Source organism: Drosophila willistoni (assembly GCF_018902025.1).
Source record: "Drosophila willistoni isolate 14030-0811.24 chromosome 2L unlocalized genomic scaffold, UCI_dwil_1.1 Seg196, whole genome shotgun sequence".
NCBI classification, from domain to species: Eukaryota; Metazoa; Arthropoda; class Insecta; order Diptera; family Drosophilidae; genus Drosophila; species Drosophila willistoni.
In genome coordinates, this window is record NW_025814048.1 from 7,741,184 (window position 1) to 7,760,354 (window position 19,171).

A 19,171-nucleotide genomic window follows, 5' to 3' on the forward strand; every position below is an offset into this window, starting at 1 on the left:
AACACTACCATTGTTTAGTGTTGAGAAGCGATTAAATATGAGGAATTGGTGTTGCCAGAGCTTGCAATTTAATGCGCGGATTTTTTAAAATTAGAAATTACTGTTTTTATGCAACCAATTGCAAATTCTTACTGTGATTTGCACAGATTTTAAAAAATATTTGGCGGCTCTGGCATAAATTTATTTCATTTATATTGTGACTAGCAACTGTGATATTTTAAATTTAGCCAGGCACAGACAACGATTACCAAAACCAAAACCATAATAATATGGCGCCAAGTTTTTAATCAAAAGACTCATTTTTGTTTTCAAATTTAAAACTTATTGAAAATACTCTGTTCAATTCATATTAGTTTATAGTAAAACAACTCATTTAAATTGTTAATTTTTTGTTTTATTTGTAATGTTTTCGCTTTTCAAAAACTCTGTATAATGTTGTGTAATAAAGTGTGTGTGTTTTTTATTTTGTTGTTTTGAAGACAATCTCAGTCTTTGTCTAAGAAATTTACATAGTTCCATAAATGCGGAGTTACTTTATAGTTTACATTGTTTTTTTGTTTTTTGTTTTGTATTGTAAGTACACCGTTTCTTCCTTTTTTTTTTTGTTGTTATTTTTTGTATGGGGGATGCGGGTTGGAGGGATTTCATCGGGGAATTCCCACTTTTTAACTTTCTTACTTTCTTTCGTTTTGTCGTTTAAGCGATACTATTTTGGTTCAAGTCCTTGTGTTTTATGTACATATTTAAACTAAATTATAAACTATAAATTACTAGTTTTTCTTTTTTGTTTTGTTTTGTGTGGGCGGTGAGTGGGTGGGTGGGGTAGATAGGGGGTGTGGGTGAGGGGGTGGTTTGATGTACGAATCTCGCTTAGAATTGTAGGTATGTAAGTACATAGCTCGATGTGGTTACAATTACAATAAATATTTCTATAAATGTATAAAAAATGCCTTAGATGCTAAAAGAAGAAGCTGCTAGGCAGGGGACACAAGAGGGAGATGGTGGGGGGGTGGGATCAATTGGGTTTGTTTCTGGAGGGGATTGAAAGTTGTTTTTTTGTTTTTTTAGCAGCTCTTAAACTATACTTACAATCTACATGAGGAAAGTTGGATGGGGGTAGAGGGGGCTGGGTACGGTGGAGAAATTAACTAACATGCACATACACATATACAGCAAAAAAAGAACTAGGATACTACAGGAACTAAGTGCTAACTCGTAAAGTTATAACTGCGTACGGCTCGTCCGGGTGTGACCAGCTCCACCTTGATATTGGCCGTGGCCGTTACCTTGGTGGTATTACTATCCGAGTGGGTGGTCTCCACAGTAACCTCCGGTTGAACCACAATACTTTGCAACTCCGGCGGATAATTGCACGGAGGCTGCTGTTGCTGCTGCTGCTGGGAAGCCTTATGATACGATGGCGGTGGTTGCGTTTGAGGTGGAGGACCACCATGACCTCCATAGGATTGATGTTGTTGTTGATAATTCACATTCATATTATTCACTGGAGTGCTCCAATCATTATGCATTTGTATGGACGAATTGCTCGATTTCCATGACTGCGGCTCTTCCGTAATGGTTGTCAACGATGGATCATTAATATTCACATCCTTGTGATAATGATGCGATTTCTGGCAATTGTTACGCGACGATGATGAACGAGAACCATTCACAATGAACGATTTGTTCGAGTTGCGTTTCGAACTGCGTTGCGGTAAAGGTGATGGGGTAGATATACGATCGGGATGCTCTAATGGTACCAACTCTGCCTCCGGGCCCAACATACTCAGCATTATGGGAAATACAATCAGACTGTTACAGGCTCCAACACAGAGTACGACCAAGAGCAGCCAACAGAAGTGACGCAGAACAAACTCAAAAGGCGATGTGGAGAGCATAAAGACAGCCACCCCCGAAGTCAACATGCCATGGACCAAGGGACCCAAACCCATTTGCATGGCCAAGTGTATGCGACGCTGTCGATTGCCCAATGAAGTCATAAAGCCCTGCAAGATAAAAAGCAATCGATTAGAAAGAGAAATTATTGAAATTTTCGTCTAGACTTACCAATGAGATGTGCACATTGAAACACAGCATCATTCCCACACTAAGTATGAGTATGACAGCGGGTATAGCTGATAATTTAATGCCCAACAAGGTCATGGCTCCAAATATTTGTGCCAAAGAAGCCAACACACTTATGATTACCAAAACTGCTGCCCACACCGAGAGCAAGAGCAGGGAAACCAATACTAAAGCGGCCACAAAAGCACAAGCCAAAATCATGGCCAATGAGGAGCGTAAAGTCATATATTGTTCCCAGAATATAAAGGGAATACCTACGGAAATGAAAAGAAACATTAATAAAAACTCTCAAAGTGCTAAAAATGTCTGAGTTACTTACCCGATGGATAATTGGGCAGACCAAAGCCCTCAAATTTAAGACTCAAATCACGTATGTGACTGATCAAACTCTTAATTTCCGATGTATTTGTCAAGCCATGCAAATAGAAAGGCATCTGGGCATAGGTTAGAGGCAGACTTTTGGGAATCTTTAGATCATATTCGGATGGTACATGATAATACTGACGTGGTTCCGGATACAGTTTGGCCTAAAAGTAAATAGAAAATGGGGTCAATAAATGTTTTAAAGTTTGATTAAAAGTCCTTCTTATTTACCTGTGAAGCTCCATAGGCAAAAACATCATTGTAGGCCCAGGCAGAGAGATAGTTATAGAATGCCTTTGGATTGATAATACCCTCGCTGACTAAACGATTTGTTTCCACAAGACTCTTATCGACTGGATTATCCACATAGCCTGTTTGTACAATCAATTTGTAGGCCAAAATGGCATCGCTACTTGCATTTGTGTGCCAACTCTCTTTGGTCAGGCGTCCATCTTTGAATTCCTCGTCGAAAATGCGTTGCAAATTACTCAACCAATCGCGAAAGAGTAGTAACCAAAAGTCGGGTAAGCCACCATTATCATTCTTAATCACATGGGGTACACGTACAAAGGCATCATGATAATCTCGTAACAGTTGCTGCTGCGTTGGATACTCGAAATTTCCTTGGGTCACCGCATACATGCTATAGAAGCCAAAGAGGCGAGTTTGCGCATCCAGAAATTTATGCTCTTGACTTTCCTTTGGCACCAGATCTATGATATCCAAGCCGTCTTGTAATCTCGTCGAGGCATAGAGGCTAAAGATTAGGGCACTTATGAAACCCATGACAGCCAGAAATTTAACCCAACTCAGCATCAGGAATGGTGTATAGTATTTGTAGGCAAAGTGTGACAACGAAAACGAGGGCAACAGTGAGGAAGTGATGCTTGGATGTGTCTTCATGGGCACATTAACACGCGTCTCCAGCAAAGGATTCTGAACCACAGCACCGCCACCTGCGCTACCACTACGTGGAGTATGATTACAATTCTTGACATGACGATTCTGACGATTGCTATTGATGCTATTATTATTATTGTTCATATGCATGGGTGGCTGGAGTACAGCTGGTTCCTTCCAAATGGGAAAGCAACAGCAGAAAATATCCGCTCTGCCAGCCGTGCGTCGTCTCAAGTCGAGGGATATTAGAGCCGGGAATACTAGCAAAGCTGCAGCGACATTGAAACACATTACAATGGCCGCCTGCAATGAGAATACCTTTAAGGCTGGCACTGGTATGAAAGCAGCAGCAAAAAATGAACCCGCCGTGCTGCAGGCACTGAACAATATGCTCGGTCCAACTTTCTTCAATATCAATTTCGTTTGCTCCTTTCGATTACTCTCCGCATAGGCAGCCGTCAGCATAAAGATGTGATCCACCCCAAGACCGAGGGCCAAGAAAGGTACCACCTGAGTGCTGGCGGCATTGAAAACAATGCCCAAGAGGGCACATAGACCCAAACCGGCTGCAGTACTGAAGCACATCAACAAAACACCAGCCACACCCACACTACTCTGACCGCGGACTGGATCGCGCCAACGCAAGAGTGTACAGAAGGCATAGAGAACGGTAATGGCCACACCAATCACTATATTCCAGGCACGCGGATGCGAATACTTGGCCAATATATCATCCAGAGTGGCCGAACTGAACACATACACATCATAGTTGGCCGCAATGCGTGAGTTTTTCCTCAACAATTGTTCCACTTCGCGTGAGAAATTCCTTTGCCAGGCATTCAAAACTTCGGCCGCCTTCTCCTGGGTCCAACCAATATGATGTACCTTGAAATTATCCCACCACTGATCGTACATCTCTTTTTCGGTCATCAATTGTACAACAGTTTGCAGGGCCTTGGCTTTGCGTAAATGTGCGCTACGATTACGTTGGGCGCCACCCACAATTAGCTCCTCGGGCCAATGCATATGCTTGGCAGCATAACCATAACATCCTCCAGATAGTATGGCTCCGACATCCGGTGGTTGGGCACTATTCTTATTCGGTGCGGTTTGTGGACATTTCGGGTTGAGAGGATTAAGACATGGTTTCTCCATGTAGCCACTACTAATGCCAGCACGTTTCAAATATTGTTCCACTGTATCGAAATCGAAACTAATTTGTTGCTCCGAAAGTTGTTTCTTCATAAATTGCATCACATAAGTGGGATTCAAACTGCTCCACACATGTCGTTCATTAAGGAATCTGCAAAATGAATGAGGAAAGGACATTAGCTAAGATTCAAGAGTAATTTTTTAAAATGAACTTACGGTATATAGACTGGCACTTCGGGTCCAAGTAGCTGACTGCCCTCCCAAAAACAATCCAAAGGTGTTATGATCGAACATGGCGACATTCGTTGCAGTGTATCCTCTATGTAAGAGTGTCCTTCGAAACTTGGTGTACTTGGGGAATTGCACATATCACGTAAACCCCATTCTGTATCGTACATATGAACTTTCACCGATGTCGCTTTAACAAGGACCTCTAAATGTGATAATAATGCCTGCGGATGCAGCACTGAGGCATTCGGATCATGTGCCGTTTGTATTACCAGTTGATGCGTCGTCGATTCAACCTCACCGATAGTTTTCTGTGTATATGCCAACTCGGATTCGAGTCGTCCGCCTTCTTGTATCCATAATTGATGGACTTTTGAGTGTATCTGTGCACTTTTGAGGCCCACACAAAAGGTGCTAAGTACTAGAATGGCCACAAATAGGACCTTGCCCGCATGCTTTTGCACTGAGCTGCCAAGTTGTTCGAGGTGGGATTGAAATACTGAGCGCAGATAGATTGCCGTGCGGTTGCCACGCGCTTTGCCCTGCAAAAAGAGAGATAGAAAGATATAAAAATTTGGGTTTAGTTCAGTTTGCTGCAGATTTTAGGGAGGGAAGAGGAGGAGAAGGAGGAGTGTAGGGACTTTTACGTTTGCCATAAATAAGGCATTAAAATTATAACGAAACAGCGTGTGGCCTCAGAGACCCAATATCACATCCCCAATGTAGCAGCCATATAATTTATATATTTTCGTAGCATCTGCGACCCATCATCATCATCATCATCATCTTCATCAGCAACAACAACCAGCCTCAGACCTACAACAAAAAAAAACTAAAGATACAAGACGCCGCTATTGGCATTTTAGCCCTTACTCCGGACCTGAGCCCTAAGCTTTAGCAACAGGGCCTGGCTTTCTCAATCTTTTGTCTCTTCCCTTTACTTTGCCCTCCACGTTTTGTCTGGAAATCGAGCATGCTTCTCCCCAGTTCCCCAAAACAAAATAATAATAATGAGGCAGAGCACTAGAGAGCTAACATCTCAATCGAACAGTCATTCGCACAGTGGTACAAATTAGACCACTGAAAACTCCATGGAGAATAAATTTTTAAATTTCTAGGAAAAATAAAATACTTTGAAGAAATATTAAAGAAACTCAATAGTAGAATAGTAGATACCTACACCTAAACCAGTTGGGAATTGCAGTTGCTTTAAAAGGAAAACAAGTACAAAACTTGAGAGAATGATTTGGCATCACAAAGAACGATTTAATTTCCTTTAAGACTTGACTTTCATTCCTTCTTTTCATTCCGAATAAACAAAGTGCTTTTTTTGCCTGAACCACTTGGGAATCATTAGTACATTAGGCGAAAAAGCAATGTAAGAGCATGAAAAGAAGAGTTGGTATCACAGAAATCGTTTTAATTCCATTGAAAACTTGTGGTCTTCTAGAATCCCTTTAAAATTCTGTACTTTTCTTTTCGTACTAACCCAAATCTCTTTAAAATTCGGTTTTTCTTCTTTCGTAATAAACCAAACGTTCCGAATTGAAATTAAAAGTAACTATAAAAAGTTTTTTCAACATTTTGTAACCAATTTATAACATTTCTTGACCCGGAAGATTTGTTATATTAGATAATAGATAAAAAAAAAAGCAAAACTTGTTAAAAATATAAAGCAAATTGGTTTTATTGACCCCGTACCACTGTGCCCGCACCCAAAAAGAGACCTCCAGAGGATAGCGTCTACACAACAACAACAAAACAACGACAACAACAACGAAAATACCCAAGTCCAACTTCATCTCGAAACGTCTGAGCATTTCCAGTCTCTTCTGTTGTTGGAGTTGCCCCTTGCTGCATGCTACATGCTACATGTGGCCTGCTGCTTGTGTAGTCTCTTCTTTCGTCTCTCGTTGGGCTTTTATCGCTTTTCACAGATTTTTCCGCGCAGTTCAAGTCAAGTTTTTTTTTTGTTTTCTTTTCTTTTCTTTTTATTTTTTTTTTTTACCTTACCAAACTTGGCTGATGGAATGGGAATGGGTTAAGGCTGAATAGATAGAGGTAGTAGTCATGGGTAACCACAAATTGTCTTGGCTTTTGGGTTTGGTTTTGGTTGTTTGGGCATGGGCAACATTTTATGACTACCGTTAAGATCGCTGAAGCGGGAGTCAGTCATAAATAAAAACCCAAGACAGGCAAAAGATAGCTAAATAGACAGAGAGAAAGACAGAGGGGGAGGGCTGCTTCCTGATCGTTGGCATTTCCGCAATCCAAACAAAAACAAAAAATTAAATGGAAGGAAAAAGACAACTTCAAACGACTTTGTCGCCTTTAATTAAGTCATTTGGCGGCGGCGGCGGCGGCGGCGTCGGCATTTTCCTTGATTTCACATGGTTATGGGTTCTTTCGTTTGGTTCATTTTTTTTCGGAACCTGTTCTTGGAATGTTTTTCCTCTAGGGGGGCACAAGAGCAACAACAAAAGAAGATGCACAACAAATTCTAGGAATTTTTTACTTTAAACACAACTCACAATGTTGCTTATAGTAAGTAGTAGAGTTGTAGCCCCGAAGGCAACTAAAAATAAACTTAATCTAGATTTTCTTACCAAAAACACGAAAGGCGGTCGGTCTGTCGGTTGAGCAGTGCTGCTCAAACTATGTGTATGATTGAGACATCAAAAGGCGGCCTAAAAAGTCAAATTCTCCCATTTTTTTTGCCTTACTGTTAACGCTTGCAACATGCTGTGCAACATGTGACATATCATCAATCTTGTTGTTGTTGTTGTTGCATGCAGTCACACCCCCGCTGCCGCGTCGTCGTCGTCCTCCGGCTCGACTTGGTTGTCGTGAGGAAATGTCACAAATTGATTTATGACCGTGCCCCGGAGACGACGTTGTCGTCGTTCCTTTGCAGCACAGCAGTTTCAAATGAAAATGTATTCCCTCTAAGCAACAACTTCATTAGAAATGCACATAGACACACACTCAGACACACACACACACACACACATAACACACAGGGGAATAGTCTTTCATCGAGGTTTTCTTCTGAGTCTTCTAATCCCGAGGTCTTAATCCCAAACCCAGTTTCACTCACAGTTTGATGCACATTGATTGACCGCTGGGCATAACGAATTGGTCTTTGTTAGTGTGTGTGTGCGTGTGTTTGTGTGTGAGATGGCAGGTGCTACATAAGGTAACATCAACACACACACTATCGAACAAGTTTATTTTCACAAAACTTAATCTTCTTCTTACTCTTCCGAAAGTTTCCATCAATTGCTTTTCAAGACCCCCCACAAAGAGTGTGAGTAATTAATTGCATGGCACATTAAGGCGCACTCGAAAACGAAATACGTATATGAATATTTATGGAAAACAAAACTCAAAAAAAAGAAAGAAAGATCGGGGGGAAAAAAAACCAATGTTTCCATGCCCATTTTGCTAATGGAAAAATATCCACTTGAACAAAACCAAAAGAGGCGCGTCAAGCCATAATATATAAGTATACAATATGAGCACGGCAACGGCACGGCACGGCGTGGCATGGCATCCAGTTATGCCGCAATAAAAATTGAATGCAAACCAAACAACGACAACAACAACAACAGCAAAGCAGAATAAATATTTTAGCATAAAATGAAATTCAATAGTTTTATAGTTTTTGCCTAGACCACCCAAGACATCAAAAAAATTCACATATGTTTGGAAACTATGATGAAGTGTAGACGAATAGATAATTACCCTGCATTTAATTTTTTATAGAAGCGACACCTAGCGGTTGCATTAATAATCAATGTTTCTTCATGATGCTTAAGGCTAAGTTTTAGAAACAATATAGTGTCAAGGGCTAAAGAACAAGGAGAATAAGTATCATTTTTGAGAATTTTCGAATCAATATCTATGCAAAGGATCCTCACTAGATCGTAAAGTAGATATTTCGAGCTCGAAAACGACTTAATTATGCACAAGCATGTAGCCAAAGCACTAGAAAGGAAGAGCATCGAGAGAAATATTAATGATAAGACTTCAAAAAAGGCCAAGGCGATGTAGAATGAGGATTGGATCTAAAAAAAGTAAACATTTCGAGTTCGAAAACGGCCAAGTGATGTCTACGCATGTAAACGGAGCATCAAAAACACAGGGCAGCAGGAAAATGTACATATTTCGAATTCGAAATCGGCTAAATAACGCACAAGCCTGTAGAAGACACACTACAAAGAAATGTTCGAAAAAAGCTGAGTGAAGCAGAAGAATGTAGAGGAAGATGCAGAATTCTTGGACTGCGAAAAAGTAGACATATTTTAGTCAGGACACTAAGAAAAAGTTAAGATTTCGAGTTCGAAAACGGTTAATGACTGACATGCATACATCTAGAAAACATCTGAAATACAGGACACAAAGAAAAAGCAGAAATTTTCAGTTCGAAACAGACTGAATTATACATGACACAATAAAAAGACAGAGCATTAAGAAAGCTAAAATATTTTGAATTCGAAAGAAGCTTAGTAACGCACAAAACGACCCATAGAAGCTTCAAGTATATCAAAACACCAAAAAACAGTTTCGATATCGAAACCAATATATTTAAGTGTTGCAAAAGTCCATTTATAATATTTTAAACAATAGTGCAAGCGTAAATAGAAAGAAAAAAGAGGATAGTTTAGCTTTAGCTTTAACGTAAAGTTATACCTTTTATCCATCTATTTTTTTCTATTAATATGCTCTTCAACTCTTCGACTACAGGGTATATAAACCATATGAATAATGAATGAATATGTATTGTATTATATTGAATAGTATCGTTTGGCTTAAAGTCAATATGTATATGTATATATCACACATGAAGACATAAAAGACACGTTTAAAGTTCACCCATTTAATCAAAGAAATAAAAGTTTCTAACAAAGCGTGGCCAAAAAAGGATCTCCATAACTTGGCGATCAGCAACTGTGTCATCATGATGATCATCATCATCATCATGATCAGACCCAGCAGCAGTGGCAGAAATGTTTTCCCATATGTTTCTCACGTAAGACGTGTGCCATAAAACCTGTGTAGATACGTTCATAAAAGTTATACGAACGCTGATAACGTTTTTGAATACTAAAAGCAAAAAAAAAGTGGAATATCTCCTCCATCTCCCTGCACTGGTGCCATGTGAATTTCCGATTTACGACAAAACGCGAAACGAATCTTCAGGGTTTCTTTTTTTTTAATTTTATTTTTCTTTCGTTTGGCATTTAAATGGAACTTTGTTTTATTTTCACACACAGATGCCCAAAAGGCGGGCAGACAGCAGCAGCAGCAGCTGTCAAAAAAATGTAGAAAAACTACGTCAATATAAGCTCTATTTTTAGTCAATTCCATTCCATTGTGTATATACTATATAGACGAAATCCATTCATCTGCCACACACACACTGATCTCACCCCAAAAGACCACACACAATGCTTGACAAACATGAAAAAAAAATCAGAAAAATAATTATATTTCTTTTTCAACACACACAAAAAAAAAAAAAAATAAAATAAAATACAGATAAAGAAATAACAAATTAAAATCTGACCCGATGAATGCAAATTATCATTTGCCGCCAATTTATGGCGCCCCCAAAACGTGACTAGCAAACAGCAAATTTTTTTTATAACTTTTTTGATTTGGTTTTTAGTTGATTTTTTTTTTTTTTTTTTTGTGGTATATAAATACGAAATCGTTAAAAAAAGGTTTGAAGGTCATTGGAGCATTGGCAGGCAACAGGTGAGAGTTAAAAAATTGAGTGGCAGATGGCTTACAGTTAACTTTGTTTAACCACGAAAGTAGAGAGCAAAAGGAGGCAAAGAGAAAGAGAGCGCCAGGTGCACAAGGACCACCAACGATAGAGTTACCGTATCTACACTTAGAGAAATAGCCATGGGAGCAATAAAGAAATGGCTAATTGTAAGATAAGTTTGTACCTTTTGATCCCATTCAGCTTTTTTATTTGGCTATAAAAGATTATATTCAAAAAACTTATTACAGTAAAGTGCTTTAAGTTAATTCTATACAGGACTTTAAGTAACGATGTGCCCAAGCCCATAAAGATCCTTTATAAAGACTAAGATTTAGCACTTTTGTTGAAAGTTCTCAATATTTTTAGCTTCAAATTTTAGCTATAAAATAAAAATAAGAGTGTTTTGTAAAGAACTTTAAGGTGAATTTGATGAAAAAGTATCTGATGGACTCTCGTAAAGAGGTTAATTACTTAAAGTTGCTTGCTTTGTTAAATTTTCTTATCCTTTTTAGCTTTAATATTTGGCTATAAAACATAACTTTTATAAGGGGATCATGAGAATGTTATTCTACGATGGCTTTTAAAGAAACTTTCTGAAAATTTCTATACTTAGAAAGTTTCTATATACATATAAGCCTAATTTTAATTTTAGTTGAGTTTCCCCTTCATTTTTAGCTTGAAAATTTAGCTACAAAACATAAACTTTTATAGCCGTTAAAAGGAATTATATTTTAAAGTAGTTAGGACTGCATCTAAAGCTTTTCTCATATATGTATACCCCCCTGTTATATACCTAAATCTTTCATTACATTTCTGTATAATTTTTAGCTTTAAAGTTTAGCTAGTTAAAATTGTTTTAAAAGGTAGTTCCGTGCAAGTGTTTAAACTAACCTCTTAAAAACATAATAATCATATATAAAGATATTGAAGACATTAAGTTAAGTTAAACTTAAACATAACTTTTAATAAAAAAGAACTTGAGAATATATTTCAAGGTAGTTCAACTATGCGTATAGCGTTTTTCGTGGGTGATTAAAGAATGCTGTAATATGTACAAAACTGGTACTGAAACTGAAACTGGAACTTCACCTGCCCTACCTACCTACCTACCAGACAACAACAAGCAGACTTAATTTCTTTATTATTTTCATATGAAAAGCCAGTCAGTCAGTTGGCCTCTCAGTCTCAGTCCCAGTTTGAATACGAGTACGAGTCCAAGTCCAGTCTACCTGGCCGCATTCAAAAAAACTCAACTTCAGCTTCCATTGAGGCACACACACAGGTATAAACGCATGTTGGTCGGTTGGTCGGTTGGATGGTTGTTGGTTCCTACCTCCCTCCTCCTTCTTTACCTACCTATATCCCTCCCTCTCATCCTCCCCTAGTTGGCGTTTTCTGTCCATTCTGTCCGTTAACTGCTTTTTCAGTGAATTCCGTGATTATTGCTTGAATGTTTCTTTCCGGTACTCTGATACACTCTTCTTCTTCTTCTTCTGCTTTTATGGGCCCGTACACTCTCGAACTCTCTCAGAGATCTCTCATTTTTGCCCTGGCCCAATGTCACTGTGCGTCTGGGTCTTCTCTTCGTCTTCTTCTTCTTCTTCGGTTGGTCTTCGGTCTCAGTTTTACCTTTACCTTTTGTGTTGTTGTTGTTGTTGCTGCTGCTGCTGTGTGTGGTCGAGTTAATGTCTTCATAATTCTTTTGATTTTTTTTCTTTTTTTCTTTGGGTCTCTCTTTCTTTCTGCTGTTGTTGTTGCTGTTGCTGCTGCTTGCTGATGAAGACAATAACAGTTTTATGTGCGGCCCGGGCCGGCCCGGTCCGGTGCCAGGTCCCTGGCCCCTAATGAAGACGAAACAAAAAAAAAAAAACACAGCAGAAATATATACATTTTGAGTTCCCCTCGCACCAGCTGCAGATCTTTTTATTTTATTTTTTTTTTTGGTGGGGGAGATCTCTCTATCTTGGTTTGCGTGTGTTTTTTTTTTGGAGGCCTCAAAATTGAGCTGTCAATTCTTCGACTCAAAAGTCAGTGTGTAAGTCTGTGTGTGTGCTTGTATGTGTGCGGTTGTGCGTGTGGGTGTTATGTGGGGCAAAGGTTTAAATTGGAATGTTCGTCTTTTTTTTGGGGGGGGTTTCTAAGCAGATTATTGAGTTATTTATAGTTCCATTTCTATGCTGGCCATAACTTTGGAAATCGATCAGTTATCATTTAAAGGTTTAATGGAAAAAAGTATCTTTATTTTTCTCATCATTCCTAAACTTGATATTATGGAAATATGTACGTTCATGTTTGTTTTTCCAAAGAAACTTATAAGTATTTGTAGTCATTTTATGACTTTTTATAGAAACAAGTTAGATTTTTTCTTTGTATCCTTAAGTAAGGAGTTAAGAGGTTTGTTTGACCAGATTTGGTCATAGAATCTTTTGATTATATACATATATTTCTTCTCAGGAGGTTGTAAAAATTTGGCTTTGTATCCTTTTTAGATTGAAGAGTGTTTTTTAACTAGATTCTACTAAATGTGGACATAGTATACTCTGATTTTATATAATTTCTTAGGGACATTTAAATAATTTTAATAATTATGCTTTGAATCCTTTATAGACCAAGTTTTAAATTTTAGTAAATTTTATTATGGAATCTTCGGATTATTATCTTCTGATTTTATATAATTTCTCAAGAACTTGTAAGAATTTCCCTTTGAATTGGATCATATGATATATGTACATATATTATTTGTTATAAGAGATTGTTACAATAATCGCTTTATATACATATAAACTTATATAAGTATCTAAAGAAACTAAAAAATTTTTGTGAATTTCAATATTACTACCAATAAATACTTTGATTTTAAAACATTTCTTTAAAAATTATTATAAAAAAGATGTTTAAATTTTCAATAACCAACTTATTTTTAAGTAAAATTTATAGAAATTTAAGAAGATCTGAAAACATTGAAGTAGGTTATTATAAATGTCATAAGCTAAAGAACATTTTCTAAAAGAAATCCGAATACGAAAAGAAACCTTTAATATTTATTCTTTTATCTCCAAGTCACTTTTAATATTTATTCTCGTATCTCTAAAACAAAAAGGAAAGACTAAGTCATATGCAAATATAGTAACTTAAGAAGAAATCTGAGCATTTTCTTAAGAGATAAACTAGAGGTTTAAATTCTTTAGTGTGGAACTTGCTTAGATAAGATCTTATCTGTTTAAGGTGTAAATCACATAAATCATGGTCACACTTTATGAGAATTTATATCTTATATTTGTAAGAGAACAAAAAAAAATGGGAATAGATGGAAAATGTTTGGACCCCAACTCCAAAAAAACCCCAGAGACGAAAGAAAAAGAGACCGAAACCTAAAAATTGAAAGATCAAAGAAGCCAAACCGAAATAAAAACAAGAGCGAGGGCTGATTCAAGTGGTGAGTTTCTACAGAGACACTCGGAAGGGCGGGTCTGTGCAAACTAATCCTTAAGCAAACACACGTCTCATTTGAGGAGTGGCCCCTGACGGACGGGGAATGCCGAACGGAACGGCTAAAAGATACCTGCATAAATTGCTATTGCTTTTTTTTTTGTCTTTTCTTCTGGGTTTTCTTGAAAAGTGGCTTCCGAGAATGTGGCAGGCGGCAAAGAGTGAGTGAGTGGAGAGGACGACTCAACAATGTCGATGAAGATATCTCACGCCTACAAAAGCATTTCCGGCTTACAAACAGGAGAAGAAGAAGGAGGAGGTATAGAGGAGAGGGTATAGAGATTGTCAAGTAGATAACGAGAGGAAGTTTAACTGTTATGTGGCAACATGCTGGGCATGTTGAAAATACAAAATCATAGCATAAAAATTTAATTCGTATAACTTTTTGCACATCATCTTTCTAAAATACATATTTAAGTTAGAGTCTCCCCACCCCCCTTTTCTAGTTTCTTTGTATTTACTCAATTCATTAGTATAGACAAATTTCATGCTACTGGTTTTTCTATGTCTATCTCCCTCTCTCTCTCTATGTTTGCTCTTTTGGTTCTTTTGTGGATGCCACAAATATTTGTAGATATTTTCATCTATTTGTATTTGTCTTTGGCTTTAGCTATTTGTTTTTCATGCTTAGTTGTGAAAAAGAAAAAAATGAGAATTTCGTAGCGTGGCGGCATGACTAAACAGAAATATATTGCAAAGACTTTGCTTCTTCCTCAATGCTTCTTTAAAATGCCGCCAATGTATCTCTGTCTCCTCTGTGTTGACTTCCTGTGTGCCAAAGTGTGTGTGTGTGTGTGTGTACTACAATTGGCACAACAACAACAACAACCGAGTCCCAATGCTTAGTGTCAAGTGGTAATGGGAAGGGGAGCCGCCGCTGCTCCGTTCATCGTTTTCATTCATGAATTTATATGTATCCACACACACACACACACACACACATCTATCTATATCTATATCTACATATATATATGTATATCACATAGATACAATGGCTCATCGTCGTCGACTGGTGTGTACATGGCCTGCATCTTTAGTGCGGCATTGCCATAAATATGAGTTTGCGACACCCAAACAAAACGCATAGAGAAAGACAGAGAAATACGAAATATCAATGGGACAGCAGAGAATAAAAAGAGACCTGACAATAATAATAACAAATACAATCCAGATAAGCTCATATCTAACAGATCGAATCTGAAAGATACACTTTAAAAGGTTCTCTAATCAATTTGTCTAATGTTGTTTGATTGGTTAAAAAAGTTTTCTTTTAAATTTGTTTGGCAACTTCCGTTTCCCATTTTTGTTATCTAGAAAGTTAGAAAGGATCTTCAGACCAATTTTAATAAAAATTACGAATCGACATTCAATACATTTCTAAAAACTCGTAAGAATTCAAAGAAACTAATTAACAAATTTCTCTGAAGAACCATTTTCCGTTTCTTTGACTAAAAAACCGTTTTTGATTTAAATTTGTATATATTCTCGAATTTGATTTTATAAAGTTTCGTAAGATCCTAATATTCATAACATTTGAAACTATCTTTAAGCTGAATTGGTCATAAGATCGATTTTGATTAAAACTACGTAACGAATTTTAATACAATTGAATTCCATTTCTAGATAATAACATTTTTATTTTCTATATTTTTCAGACAGATTTTATATATGTATCTATTCCATATAATTGATTTTTACTAAATACTATGTACTCAAGGCATACATGAATACATTCAAAACTTTGATTACTCTGATTAGTTATCAATGACTATACATATTCCTTCAGCTATTCGAATACTCTTACAATGAGCACGAAATTGAATGAATTTTGAGAAATGAATGAATGTACATATGGATAAATATTCACAGAATTAAGAGCACTCATTTGTCAATGAATGAATAAAAGACAGATTGATTCTAAGAAGCTAATGAAATGAAAAGGAGGAAAGCTAGGTTTAATTCTCATTGCTGAGTGGAAAGTTTTTGAGTTCTTACAGAATTTATTATGTTTTGACAACAAATGGACCTTTCCATATAGTTAGGGAATAACAATTTGTATATATTTTCAATATTGCTTCATTTCGCATTCAACTCATTCATGAAAACGTCATCTTTTGCAGACCTCCCAGTAGCGAGATACAAAAAAAAAAACAAACCAAGACGAAAAAAAATAATAATAATAATAATGTTAATTTGCATAAGCTAAACACAAAAAAAAAAAAACGGTCCGAAACAGACAGACAAACACACACACAGTGCTTTTTGCCTTGCTCTTTGGCTTCGTTAGACAATTTTAATGTCTTAATATATTTCGTTAAATTGAGTCATTAAAATAAATCGCCAAGCCGATGACGATGTCGTCGGCGGCTGTGGCAGCAGCGGCGGCGGCGGCGGCGGCGCCCGTCACGAGCGCAAAAGGCAAAACTGGCAACAACCAACCAACAATAACAACAGCAACAAGACACGACCACACCTCAGTTGCAGCAGCAACATCAACAACAGCAACAACAGATCCAGCCAGAGACCAGACCGAGTCAGAGTCAATTTTGTTGCTGGAATCAGTCCGTCCGTCTGTCTGTCTGTTCGACTGTCCGTCCATATCCAACACACAGATCGAACGACGATCGAGTGGAGTTGCCACAACTTTCGAGAAGTTCAAAAGCAGCAGCAGCAACAACAACAAAAATGTTACAACGATTGGGGAGAAACGGACACATAGTGAGAGAAACAGAGACAGAGCCAGGGAGACATAGAGAGAGAGAGAGAGAGCGAGTAGAAGAGATAATTGAGCTGCATATAGAGACAGCAAAAGAAACAACAGCAACAACAACAATAATGAAGACATCAAGTTGTAAAAATTCCCCTACCTAAGGACAGGGATAACGACTTTGAGTTACCCTTCAAATTCCAATAGATTTGAATATAACCAAATACAAATACATTCATAAATGGAATGAATCAAAATTTTAGAATAGACTGAATTGATTGAATAGTTAGAATAGAAATATATTTTACGTCTTCTTGGACTAAAGTAATATGCCCTTCTGACACCCTAAAGGGTGTAGATAGATCTTTTACAGTTTGAGGATCTTGAAAATGCTGTTACTACAATTTTTCATCTTTTTTTTTTTGTTTTGTTGTGAAAACCAATACATTTTCATTATCATTGTTACATTATTCGGCTGCCAGCCAAGCCCTTGCCATGCTGCCGCTTTCCTGTTCCCTTCCCCCACCCACCTACCGAACGTCTCTCGCATAGCTCACCGAAAATTGTTGAGCAAGGCAAATCACAAGCAGCAGCAACAGGCAAATTGAGCAAGGGAGTGGAGAGAGAGAGAGCGAGTGAGTGGGGGGCAGTGAAGGGGAGTAAGCAAGCACGTACGAAATGACTCTGACTCTTCCTCTTCTCCTGTTTCGCTGTCCCTCTACTCCGCTCTCTCTCTGGCTCTGTCTCTCTCTGTGAGGCCAAACGCGCCCACCCATGTTGGGGCTGCTGCTGGCTACGAAAGCAAACAAACATACACACACACACACAAACACAGCAAAACAGAGACTGTCTGCGCCGACGACGACGTCGACAGCATTAACATGCAATGCGTCGGTTGTTGTTGTTTTTGCGGTTGTTTATTATTTTGCTGCTGAAGCTTTTTTTCTTTTCTTTTCCTTTTCTTTTTTTTTATTTTGGCGCTCAGTTGCAGTTTTGTTGTTGTTGTTGTTTTTGCGGTCAAACCGTGCACAGTAGCTTCAAAGTAATGAAGTTGTCGGCGAATTTAGCTGGATGTCCTGCGGTGTGCCAGTTTGTGTTTATGCGTCTGAGTTATCTTTTTTTTGTGCTTAAAAACTTGCATAGAGCTTCATATATTTATATATGTATGCCTTTCTTGGGAAAGCTTTCGAAAAAAACTATATGCTAACCTAACCTCAAAAATATAGGAATAATTTTGAGAATTAAAGTTTATAAAATATGAGTTTTAACATCTTTTTTTTAGGTTTTACTCAAATTCAATATTCTCAAAGGATTAAAATTTATACAGCCTATAAAACGTTTAATATTATGTTTTTGGGAAAGATTTTCGTGTAAGGATGCACGATAATACTATTCATGCGCTGGAAAGTATACTATAAAAAACGAGTAAACACTATGCTACCAGTTAAAAAGTCAAAAGAGCCTGATTAGATAAAAAAAAGTGATATATGTGTGTATATCAGATAATCCTTTCCCAATAACTGAAAGCGCAAAGGTATCAAAAAAACCTAATTCACAATCTTACATAAGACCTAATTCAACATTATTAAAGCTCTTTTATATATTTTATTTTATTTTGATTCCATGAAATATATTAAAAATTTAAAATTGGCAATCAAATATAGTTTTATACTATTTTTCACAGCTCGCTTATGGTTCAAATTCTACGAAAACACGTTAAAATGCCAAAATGCCTTAAGAACAACAACAAATTCTCATGAATACAATAAGCTGTTTTACAACTTAATTCGCCCAGCTTTTAGTTAATCACCTTAATTAATAAGCTTGGCAACTCTATTAACTAAAAACACAAAAAAAAAAAATAGAAGACCAAATGAAAACGAAAAGAGACGAGGGCGAGAGCAAAAAGAAGCTAAAATAAAATTAATGGCCAACTGTCGGCAAACCCTAATGGGGCACATTAAAAAACTAAACTAGCTGAAAAATGTTTCAATTTCGATGGCGTTTCGTTTCGTATTTTGTGTGTGTGCAAATTCTACGTGATATTTTTTTTCTGAACTTACCTTATCAATTTGATCGAGCGCCACTTGGGCATCCACCCAGCTGGTACGTATATATAGATCCGAGAATAATTTCTCATCGACCACATCGCCGTGTGTGTCCGGTACGCGGGGTAAATTGTCCCTATCCATTATGGTATGGTATGGTACTTCTTCTTCTTCTTCTACGTCTCCGTCTGTTGTTGCTTATTCTTCTTCTTCTTCAGCTTGTTTTTCTCTTGCCTTTTCTCGTCTTCTCAAAATAAAAGTGCTGCCAATGTCGGTTTTTACTTTGTATCTACGAGTATGTTTTGTGTATGTACGTGTGTGTTTGTGTGTGTGTTTGTCAGTCAGTGTGTGTGTGTGTAGTTGTGTTTTGATGTTTATTGTTTATATTTTTGTTTGTTGTTTTTGTTTAATATGAAATTTTATATT

General features: G+C 37.4%; 2 protein-coding genes across 2 annotated transcripts in view; one reads left to right on the top strand and one right to left on the bottom strand.

Annotated features, from left to right (window-relative positions):
* Nucleotides 1-19,171, top strand: part of LOC6640555 (mitochondrial sodium/calcium exchanger protein) — a 69,865-nt gene that overhangs the window by 29,424 nt on the left and 21,270 nt on the right. The window lies entirely within an intron of this gene.
* On the bottom strand, nucleotides 395-19,085 carry LOC6640513 (protein patched). Its single transcript, XM_002063044.4, has 6 exons — nucleotides 18,761-19,085; nucleotides 4,717-5,270; nucleotides 2,680-4,651; nucleotides 2,405-2,612; nucleotides 2,068-2,339; nucleotides 395-2,006 (listed from the first exon to the last, which is right to left on the bottom strand). The coding sequence occupies exons 1-6, from the start codon at nucleotides 18,887-18,889 to the stop codon at nucleotides 1,209-1,211; spliced, it is 3,933 nt and encodes a 1,310-aa protein (XP_002063080.1). The 5' UTR covers nucleotides 18,890-19,085; the 3' UTR covers nucleotides 395-1,208.